At 30.6% G+C, this 11,948-nt stretch overlaps 1 protein-coding gene across 2 annotated transcripts; it reads left to right on the top strand.

Moving 5' to 3' along the window:
* Nucleotides 1–2,477: 2,477 nt before the first annotated feature.
* Nucleotides 2,478–11,942, top strand: LOC107773908 (protein trichome birefringence-like 8). 2 transcript variants are annotated; one of them, XM_075222431.1, is made up of 3 exons: nt 2,478–2,957; nt 10,585–10,974; nt 11,627–11,942. In XM_075222431.1, the coding sequence occupies exons 1-3, from the start codon at nt 2,527–2,529 to the stop codon at nt 11,805–11,807; spliced, it is 1,002 nt and encodes a 333-aa protein (XP_075078532.1). In that variant the 5' UTR covers nt 2,478–2,526; the 3' UTR covers nt 11,808–11,942. The 2 variants fall into 2 exon arrangements, with proteins under 2 accessions (XP_075078532.1, XP_075078533.1); XM_075222432.1 differs by lacking the exon at nt 2,478–2,957 and adding an exon at nt 6,445–6,988.
* The last annotated feature ends 6 nt before the right edge of the window (nt 11,943–11,948 follow it).

Below are 11,948 nucleotides of genomic sequence, written 5' to 3'. Positions count from 1 at the left end.
CTTAGGTTATTTTTGATGGTCGGAAAAACTCTTAGGCGGTCCTGGTCCAGTGACTCAGGCCTATGCGGAAGGGTGGGCTATAGCACACTAAAATTTGGGAATCGGGCTGAATTTAAGTTTTATGGTCCTAAAGCGTAAAAAATGAGGAATGGTCATGGAGGGGCGGTGACTATTGTTCCTTAGGTCATTTTTATGGTCCGAAAAAATTTAGGTGATCCGGGTCCAGTTGGCCAGGCCCACACGGAAGGCAAGAGGTATAGCATACGAAAATATGAGAATCGGGTTGAATTCAAGTTTTATGGCCCTAAAATACCAAAAAACGATGAAGGACCATGACAGGATTGTGACTATTGTTCCTTAGACTAGGAATCAGGTGGAATTCCTATTTAATGCCCCCAAAACGCCAAAGACGAGTTATAGCCATGACGAGGCAGTGACTATTGTTCCTTGGGTTATTTTTGATGGGCCACAAAATTTTAGGCGATCCAGGTCTGGCCACCCGGGCCCATGCAGAAGGCGTGGACCATAACACACGAAAATTTGAGAATTAGGCGAAATTCCAGTTTTATGGCTCTAAAAAGCAAAAAACAAGGAAAGGTCATGGAGAGGCAATGACTATTGTTCCTTATGTCAAAAATTATACGCAATCCGGGTCCGACCTCCCAGGGCGATCCAGAAGGCGTGGGCAGTAACACATGAAAATCTAGGAATCTGGTGGAATTCAAGTTTTATAGCCCTAAAACGTCAAAAAACGAGTAACGGTCATGGCAAGGTGGTGACTATTATTCCATAGGTCGTTTTTGATAGTCTGAAAAACTTTTAGGCGATCCGGGTCCGGCTACCTAGGCCCATACATAAGGCGTGGCCTATAGCACACGAAAATCTGGGAATCCAGCGGAATTCTAATTTTTTGGCCCTAAAACGCCAATAAAAGAGAAATGGTCATGGTGAGGCGGTGATTATTGTTCCTTAGGTCGTTTTTTATGGTCCAGCAAAATTTTAGGCGATCCGGGTCCGGCCGCTCGAGCCCATGCAGAAGGCGTGGGCATAACACACGAAAATCTGGGAACCGGGCGGAATTCCAGTTTTATGGCCCTAAAAGGCCAAAAAACGAGTAACGGTCATGGTGAGGCGGCGAATATTGTTCCTTAGATTGTTTTTGATAGGCCGACACAATTTTAGGCAATCCGGGTCCGGCCGCAAAAGTCCACACAGAAGGCGTGGGTTATACCACACGAAAATATGGGAATCGGACGAAATTCTAGTTTTATGGCTCTAAAATGCCAAAAAAGAGGAACGATCATGGCAAGGCGGTGACTATTGTTCCTTAGGTCGTTTTTGATAATTTAAGATATTTATATTTTAAATTAATTTAAAAAATAACTAAAATAAGTAAATAATACACAAAAATATCATTGAAAAATTTTAAAAATTGTAGAATTGAAAACAATCAAATAGAAGTTTAAGAAAATAAGAAATTATTTCAAGAGTAAGAAAAAACATATATCTATATGTTTTGTCAAAAGAAAGTAATAGAATGATATTAAACTAGGTGTGAAGCTAAAAAAAACTATATCAGTAATGCAATAATACAAAATAATTTACTTTGTAATAATAAAAGATATGACCAAAAAACTTATTCGATCACTATTACGATTTATTTATTTTAACTTCATATAGATTTTATTATTTGATATATTGTATTGAAAAATAAGATGGTACGATAAATTTTTTTTAAAGAAATATGTTTTAAACAAAGTAGCTTGCGATTTGATATGATTAATATTTTTTAATATTGTCTGCGCATCGCACACGTACCAATACTAGTACTATGTTAGTGCAACAGCATTGATTTTCAGCATTTAAAACGTTGTTGAACTTTATCACAAAATTGCTTTACATGGGTTTTTTAATAAATTTAGTTCGTTGCTCTGCCATATATATGATTGACTAACAACTTATTTGGATTGTCGATAAATGTCGTTTCATATTGCATCGTATTATATTATATTATATTGTATTGTATTATTTTGATAAATACAATAATTAGATAGATTGTATCGTTCGTCGTCGTTCTATGTGTCATATACTAACAATATGAAAAATAAACTTATAGTATTACAAAGATAAAGTAGGATACGAGGTAAAATTATTATATAAAAAAGTATGGTAAAGAATAAAATAAGATTATTTAATAATACGTACAAGATGAGAGAAAATAGTAAGGTAACGATGCGACCATACCAAATTAGTCGTCACATATAAAATGACATTTTTCATCATTATGTAATAACGGATATAACGGTACGATATAATAAAATTTAAATAACAATCAAAATAAATATTATATTTAAAGTAATAGTACGACACATGAACCATACAAACAAGTTGTTTACTTCAATTAATTTTCATGAAAAATCTTTAAACCTTCCTGATATCCCCTCACCACTCGTTCTACTTTTGTTGCTTTTGAGAACCCCAAGAATTCTTCAAACAAAACATACCTTTTAATTTTCTCCTTTTCTTATGGATCTCCAGCAAGTTTCTCATGAACAGCAACAACAACAAAACCAAAAACAACCAACCACAACAAACAATAAACTCGTCTTCTGTTTCCCCTTAAAATTTGCAAACAAGGATTTCTCTCATGCACTATTATTTTTTCTCTTTTTACTCTTCTCTTCTATTCTTTTCTACAATATACTAAGCCCACTTCAGCCTCAATATCTTCTTGGCATTAGTTTTTTATCCAAAATATCACCAAAAACTTCTGAAAATTTTTCAAAAGCTTGTGATTTCTCTTATGGAAAGTGGGTTTGGGATGAAAGTTATGTTATTGATCAATATACTGAAAATTGTCCGTTCTTGGATCTCGGTTTTCGATGCCGAGAAAGTGGTCGCCGGGATTTAGATTACCGGAAGTGGCGATGGCAACCTCAAGGTTGTGATCTTCCAAAGTAAGTGATTGTTTTATTTATGTATGTTTTTTAACATGTATGGTTAATTACTATTGCATGTCTCCATTTTGTTTTATATTTGTTTTTGCTTCATTAAATTGTTCCCCATAATTTGTGTTTTTTCCACCTTTTTTATCTTCTCTCTCGCATTCTAAACTTCTTGAATTTCGAGAAATGATTTTAATTAATGTCAAAAAAAGAAACTAAATATGTCCTCTTTTACTTGTTTGCTTTTTAACTATAAAAGTATTGAAAATTGAAAGGGTAACGGATTGTAAAAAGAAGCCTCTAGTTTCCTTAGAAGTTATGTCAATGTACGATCATGCAACAAATGGCTAATTCACAAAGCGTGGCGTTCTTTCTTTCAATGGATAGTGATTTAATAAATATTTTATACATAAATAAATATTTCTTATATTTTAATTTCTTTAATTTTATAGGAAAATATCTATAATATTCTATAATAACAATTAATTAAATAATTTAATATTCAATTTGTTAAAGAATAGAAAATCTATATATAAAAGTATTCAAAATTCAAAACCTTATCATTGGGATATAAATAAACTCAAAATGAGTTATATTAAAATAAAGTTTTGCCTGCTAAAGAATCATTTGACTATTCTAATAATAAGAATAATGAAGTCATATTAATGTTGACAAATTGTGCAAACATACATTTGAAATAATAATTAAAATATATATTTAATAACAATATTAATGAAATCATATTAATATTGAGATCGGGAAAACGAATATTTTATACATATATAAATATTATCTTATATTTTAGTTTTGTTTAAATTATATAGGACAATATATCTACTATATTCTGTAATAACAATTAATTAATTTATATATAATTTATTAAAGAACAAAAAATCTACATATAAAAAGTATTCAAAATTCAAAACCTTAGCGTAGAGATGTAAAAAAACTCAAGATGAAGCCATATTGAAATAAAGTTTCACCTGCTAAGGAATCGTGGATTATTCCAATAGCCATTTAACATGGATTTTAAATTAAGAATAATAATTAGGATAATTGTTTTTTGAAATATAAATTAATAGAAATTCGAATTGAAATATAATTTTTTTATTAATAATGGTATATCAATGTGGATAAGATCACTATATTAAGATAAATACCATTTTTTTGAATTTGAATTTGAAATCATGTAATGCTAAAGTTGGGATCAGCACAAGTTATGTTACGAAAAAACTAAGATCATCAAGTGAATAGTTGACATGTTTTATATGAAATCATTGATATTTAGGTTGGGTCAAATGGTGATATTTGTACATGTAATAAATAAGTATACTAACGTTTTTGAGTTTGAATTTGAAATCATGTAATGCTAAAGTTGGGGATCGGCACAAGTTGTGTTACGAAAAAACTAAGATCATCAAGTGAATAGTTAACATGTTTTATATGAAATCATTGATGTTTAGGTTGGGTCAAATGGTGATATTCGTACTTGTAATAAATAAGTATACTAACTTTTTTGAGTTTGAATTTAAAATCATGTAATGCTAAAGTTGGGGATCGGCACATTGTGTTACGAAGTGAATAGTTAACATGTTTTATATGAAATCATTGATGTTCAGGTTGGGTCAAATGGTGATATTCGTACTTGTAATAAATAAGTAAACTAACTTTTTTGAGTTTGAATTTAAAATCATGTAATGCTAAAGTTGGGAATCGGCACAAGTTGTGTTACGAAAAAACTAAGATCATCAAGTGAATAGTTGAAATGTTTTATATGAAATCATTGATGTTCAGGTTGGGTTAAATGGTGATATTCGTACATGTAATAAATAAGTATACTAACTTTTTTGAGTTTGAATTTGAAATCATATAATGCAAAAGTTGGGGATCGGCACAAGTTGTGTTATGAAAAAACTAAGATCATCAAGTGAATAGTTGACATGTTTTATATGAAATCATTGATGTTCATGTTGGGTCAAATGGTGATATTCGTACATGTAATAAATAAGTATACTAACTTTTTGGAGTTTGAATTTGAAATCATGTAATGCTAAAGTTGGGAATCAGCACAAGTTGTGTTACGAAAAAGTAAGATCATCAAGTGAATAGTTGACATGTTTTATATGAAATCATTGATGTTCAGGTTGGGTCAAATGGTGATATCCGTACATGTAATAAATAAGTATGCTAACTTTTTTGAGTTTGAATTTGGAATCATATAATGCTAAAGTTGGGGATCGGCACAAGTTGTATTACGAAAAAACTAAGATCATCAAGTGAATAGTTGACATATATTATATAAAATCATTGATGTTCAAGTTGGGTCAAATGGTGATATTAGTACATGTAATAAATAAGTATACTAACTTTTTTGAGTTTGAATTTGAAATCATGTAATGCTAAAGTTGGGGATCGGCACAAGATGTGTTACGAAAAAACTATGATCATCAAGTGAATAGTTGGCATGCTTTATATGAAATCATTGATGTTGGTTGGGTCAAATGGTGATATTCGTACATGTAATAAATAAGTAAACTAACTTTTTGAGTTTGAATTTGAAATCGTGTAATGCTAAAGTTGGGGATCGGCACAAGATGTGTTACGAAAAAACTATGATCATCAAGTGAATAGTTGACATGCTTTATATGAAATCATTGATGTTCAGGTTGCAAATGGTGATATTCGTACATATATCACTTGATCTTGGTTTGAATATGTGGATAAATTTATGTAGGCTATCTATGTATCATCTATCTTTGAATTGCATATACCACCCTTCGAACCGTACCGGACATGCCAAGGGTGAAATCTATTTCGACCGTATACATACATGCAGAATAAAAGATTGATGTTAGATATGAAACAGCTTAGCCTATATACTTTCGCTTATATTAACTAAGTGAGATCAGGTAAAGTAAAAGTATAATCTTAAGAAAAATATGATGTTTTATTATCTCTTGACTCCAAATAATGTGTATTATGTGTTATAAGGTTAATGCTGTTAATTTCTCTTTATAACACTTTTATAGTCTGATGATAATGATCGATATATATAAAAAAAATTGTTGTAGTGCATTCATGTTAAAGAAACAGTAAATAGCAACTTACCAAGAAGAAAGGAAGTAAATGGAGGTGCAATATTCAACAATGCACAAATAAGCATTACTAACGATGTAGATTAAATGAATATTAATTAAATCACGTGTTGAAAATAAAATGCCAGATGTCAAGTGGTGATATTGCGTTAACTTAAAATTATAGAATAACACGCAAACCATGAAATACCACATACAGATTTAAATATGAAATTGTTTCATTCTAATGATTGAACTTCGATCATTCAACTTTAGCTTGTGAGGAAGGAATCATGTCACTTGAAATTTCAATTACATAAAAATACTAAATGGAAAAATTAATTAAAATATTACAACAGAAAAAAGTAGGGGGAAGGAGGGGTGGAGGGAGAGAAATAATGTAAGATATCTATGTTTCCAATTAATTTAAAACATAAATAAATATTTCTTATATTGCCCCTCACCACTCATTCTCCTTTTATTGCTTTGAGAACCCTAGGAATTCTTCAAACAAAACATACTTTTTAATTTTCTCTCTCTCCTTATGGATCTCCAGCCAGTTTCTCGTGAACAACAAAACCAAAAACAACCAACCATAACAAACAATATACTCGTCTTCTTCTGTTTTCTCTTAAAGCTTGCAAACAAAGATTTCTCTTATGCATTATTATTTTTTCTCTTTTTACTTTTTTCTTTTATTCTTTTCTACAATATACTAAGCCCGCTTCAGCCTCAATATCTTCTTGGCATTGGTTTTTTGTCCAAAATTTTACCAAAAACTTCTGAAATTTCTTCAAAAACTTGTGATTACTCTTATGGAAAGTGGATTTGGGATGAAAGTTATGTTGTTGATCAATATACCGAGAATTGTCCATTCTTGGATCCCGGTTTTCGATGCCGAGAAAGTGGTCGTCGGGATTTAGATTACCGAAAGTGGCGATGGCAACCTCAAGGTTGTGATCTTACAAAGTAAGTGATTGTTTTATTCTTTGATATGTATGTTTTTTAACATATATGGTATGTACGTTAATTACTGTTGCATGTCTCCATATTTTTTATATTTGTTTTGACTCATTAAATTGTTTCCCATAATTTGTGTTTTTTTTCCACCTTTTTTGTCTTCTCTCTCGCATCATAAATTCTTGAATTTTGAAAAATGGTTTTAATTAATATAAAAAAAAAACTAAATATTTCTTCTTTTATTTGGGAAAATTGAAAGGGTAACAAATTGTAAAAAGAAGCCTTTAGTTTCCCTAGAAGTTATGTCAATGTACGATCATGCAACAAATGGCTAATTCACAAAGCGTGGCGTTCTTTCTTTCAAGATAGTGCTTTCATGTTGTTGAAATCATGAGGTGTGAAAAAGTTGTAGCTTTATGATTACGATCAACTCGTCAACTTTACTCCTTGCTATGTCTTTTCGTGATGATTTAGTTTTCTTAAAATAATTTAATCAAAGCAGTGATGCAATTTTAGTATATTAATATATATATATATATATATATATATATATATATATATATATATATATATATATATATATATATATATATATATATATATATATATATATATATATATATATATATATATATATATATATATATATATATATATATATATATATATATATATATATATATATATATATATATATATATATATATATATATATGTTATGTATGAGATACATTAATTTAAGAATTAATTTATAACTTGATAAAAATGGATGATCTACTGTAATAAATTAAAGTATACTGATAATGTAGAAACTCTTTTCATTTTTAATTTTTATATTGATAATCTTAAAAGGGAAAGTAATCTTCTATAAATGTTAAATACGTTGATAGTGTAAAAAATCTTTACACAGTAATCTTAAAAAAGAAAAATCATCTTCTTTATATATATATATATATATATATATATATATATATATATATATATATATAGTGTAAAAAATCTTTACACAGTAATCTTAAAAAAGAAAAATAATCTTCTTTTATATATATATATATATATATATATATATATATATATATATATATATATATATATAAAACATTTTCTCTACTTCCATTACCAATAAATTTGGATTAAATGCTTGTATCGATATAGACAATAGGACATAGAAATCTTTACACTTTGCCGTGCTTTTAGATTATTATTATTATTGTTTTTTTTTTCCTTTTGAATTATACAAATCAGCAAGCGCTTTATTAGGCAGGTCAAGATGGACTCATTATTGTCCTTATCTTTCTTGCCTTTTATATTTTTTTTTTCTGTCTTCTCTTTTTTCTCACAATGCTGGAAAGTTGGAAAAGAAGGATTTGATTCCTAAACTTGGAATTAGTATGTCCGAAAGGAGAACAAAGAAAGAAGCTTTCAAATTAGTGGTTTAATACAAGAAGACCCCTTGTATGGGAGATTTTGATTACATGGATTAAGGATAGTTTCCTATTAAATTCCTAATTAATACGACAAATCTATAAATTCTATAAATATAATTGAGGGACTAAAGCAGATGACTTGACACCTCCCATATGCCAAAAAAGTTATTTATCTTTTTTCTCTATTTTTTATATTTTTCCACTTATTCTTTTAATTTCAATTATCTAAGAAATCCAAAAGTCACGTCCCTTCGGGGACATCCAATGAAAATAAGTGCAAAAGTTATTACTATTAAATAAACACAACCGTTTAGTCCCAAGAGAAACCAATTACCAAATTTTAACTGGCTTCTGGCAGTTGTATATGAGATCTAATGCCTCATCACAACACAATGGTTAGAAATTTCTGCTTCTTGAATGTTGATATGACAACTAAAAGAGCTTTTCATATTTGCCTTAAATTTTCATTTACTAATCATTTTGCATTATGTTTAATGAATATATCTCCAATATGTTGTCCCTTAACAAGTTTTGATATATGAAAAATCTCCAATCTCCAATATGGAATAAGTCTGGTATGTGTTGGAGGATTGATCCCTATTTTCTTTTCTTTTTTTCCTATTATTTTTTTGTCTTTTGATTTTTGTAGGTGTCATTTAAGTACATGGATAATATTCCAAGAAAAAAAATCTGTCTAAGTAGTATCCGATGACAGTTTTTGCTTTTCACAGGTTCTACGCTATTTAAATAGTGGTGGTGATTTTTTCCCTTCCCCCAATAATTACTATTTCCATTTTATACTTATCTTTAGTTTTCATTTTTTTCGGGGGGTGAAAATGCTAAGGCGATACATATTTTTAACCGACGAACTTATTTTCCCTGTATGTGTTTTTTCCCCCTCATTTTTCGTTTACCATTTCTTCTAACTTTCAAAATCTCAAGATATAATTACTTATAAATACTGCCGCAATAACTAATATTATCTTTGAAACAATAATATGATGGTATATTTCATAATTCATTGTATCTAACTGTCTATAAATTTCTCCGAACCGAATTTTCATTTTTTTTTTATATTAATTACTGCGCTTTCAAGATATAATGAACACAATATTTGGTCTTTGTTTTTTTTTATTTAAAAGTGATTGATAATTCCTTTGCTTTTGGTTTCGATCTCCACGTGGCACATTATTTAACCAGTATGACTTAAATTTGTACTCATTTTTTTCTTATTTTTCATTTACCTTTTTTTTTAAAATTCCAAGAACCTATTAATATACTTACTACTAATTCTATTTACAATGATAAGTGCCATCTATGTATACTAATCATACAGGAATGGAAGGCGGGGGGACTTAGACTCTCCAATATTGAAAAACGTTAACTCTAAATAAAATCACTAATACTATTGTTCATGAACAACCTTTAAATAGGAAGGGATGCTAGACAATTTATATTACACTTTTCACTATGAAATGAATGTTAACTTATCTTCCCCAATTAAGAGGGCCGTTAATTATAAATCTCTAAGAGAAAGTATGTAATGCTTTAATTTGTATTTATATTTCTATTTTGTGTGTACATATGTATTTTTGTTTTACCCTTGATTTTATATTTTGTAATCATTTATGTCTTACAATTATATCTTTATTTTAAATCTAAATTTTATTATTTTAAATTTTTATATCTTTTGTGTCCACTATATATACAAAAAGGTATGGCAAATTAACTGGTTTATTAAGAATACTCTACACTATAATTCTCACCATTTTCTTGACCTTCAACAATGACATAATCTTTAAGAATATTTTACATGATACTTTTGAAGATTTTCTTGACTTTTAGCAGTAACTATACTTCACTTGTGTAGTCCAGAAGTTTTTCCCCATTAATATTAACCAATATCGTGGGAATTTTAGACATGATATTGAAGATATAACTCCTTCGTTAGTAATAGAGACCTTGAGCACATTGTTCATCGGAGGAACATGTTTTCTGACGAACCCAATTGAAAACTATTTAGTAGTTATATTTCTCGTTCTTCCATGCCATTTCCTAGTTAAGAGGATCGTTTAATGTTCAACCTAAAAAAAAAAGGAGACTACTAAAATTTCACTAAGAATATTTTTTTTTTCCATTTTTGGTTTTTAAGTTTGTTAGTAACACTGAATGTTGCAGGTTCAATGCAAAGGATTTCCTAGAACGGAGTCGGAATGGTCGAATAGTTTTTGCTGGAGATTCCATTGGAAGAAACCAGTGGGAGTCTATGATATGCATGCTAGCACAAGGGGTATCTAACCTCTCCACCATATATGAAGAATCAGGAAACCCCATTACCAAACACAGAGGTTTTCTCTCTATGCATTTTCATGAGTACAACCTCACTGTCGAATATTACAGGGTGCCTTTCCTAGTAGTCGTTGATCGACCTCCGGCGAATGCATTGAAAGAAGTGCGAGGAGTGATACGGCTAGATAAGTTACACTGGTATTTCACTAAGTGGGTTGAAGCAGATATCATTATATTCAATGCTGGACATTGGTGGAATGAAGACAAGACTGTTAAGATGTACGAATTCAAAACATCCCAAACTCCTAAGCATTTTCATTTTTGTCATCACCCTCCCTCTGGCCAAGAGATTTCTTCACTTCCTGACTTAAGGTTGTGAAACAATTAGCAGAAAGGCGAAAAAACAAGCTCACTAGAGGAGAGTAATTAGAGGATACTTCAGGCGAATGGTCATTCTAACTTAAGTAAGCTCTATGAAAGTAAGGCCAAAAGCGACATAGAATTCTCTTTTTTTGTGCAATCGAATTAGGCGAGATTTAACTTTCTTACTGTGATCAACTCTTACTGTTAATAAGCGCTATTGTAGGCCGCGACTTCAGCTTGATGGTTAGGCTACCATAGCATGAAGCCCATGAGTCGGCATTACTACGTATAAAGGATTGGAACTACCACGAGCTTAGAGTAAGCTTAGTAATACATATATTTGCTACTACGATGGCTAGCCATGGCTCGAGTAGAGATGATTTTGGGGTGGAGTTGACCTGATATGCATGTGTGTGTATGAGAGAGAGGGGTTCACTAGCCTCACTTGTGGTTCCATTGATCGTCAAACCTAGCTTTGTTGCACTTATCTTTCCTTTATGCTGTTGCCAAGCTTCTCATTTTCATATCAGATCACGATAACCTTAAAATAAGATGGTTCGTATTGCAGGGGCATCCATTTCCAAGAAGGAACAACGGTGAACATGACCATGAACGTTGCGGAAGCCTTTCAAAGATCCTTGAATACTTGGGCCTCCTGGCTGATTCAAAATACCAAGGCTGAAAAGAGTCACATCTTCTTCCGCAGTTTTTCACCAGTACACTACAGGCAAGTACTTTGTAGGAACTAATCTGTTGCAACACAAGTACACGGCAATAACCACTATTTTTGCTCCACTGATCGGTAATATGTGGCGTTGTGGTTGAAGGAAATTTGTTGAAATTGGTTTGCAGGGATGGAGCGTGGAATGAAGGTGGCCATTGTCACACAA

This window comes from Nicotiana tabacum, chromosome 10 (genome assembly GCF_000715075.1).
Source record: "Nicotiana tabacum cultivar K326 chromosome 10, ASM71507v2, whole genome shotgun sequence".
In the NCBI taxonomy this organism is placed as follows: Eukaryota; Viridiplantae; Streptophyta; class Magnoliopsida; order Solanales; family Solanaceae; genus Nicotiana; species Nicotiana tabacum.
Note: the sequence above shows the minus strand (reverse complement) of the source record. Positions and strands in the feature narration are given on the sequence as shown.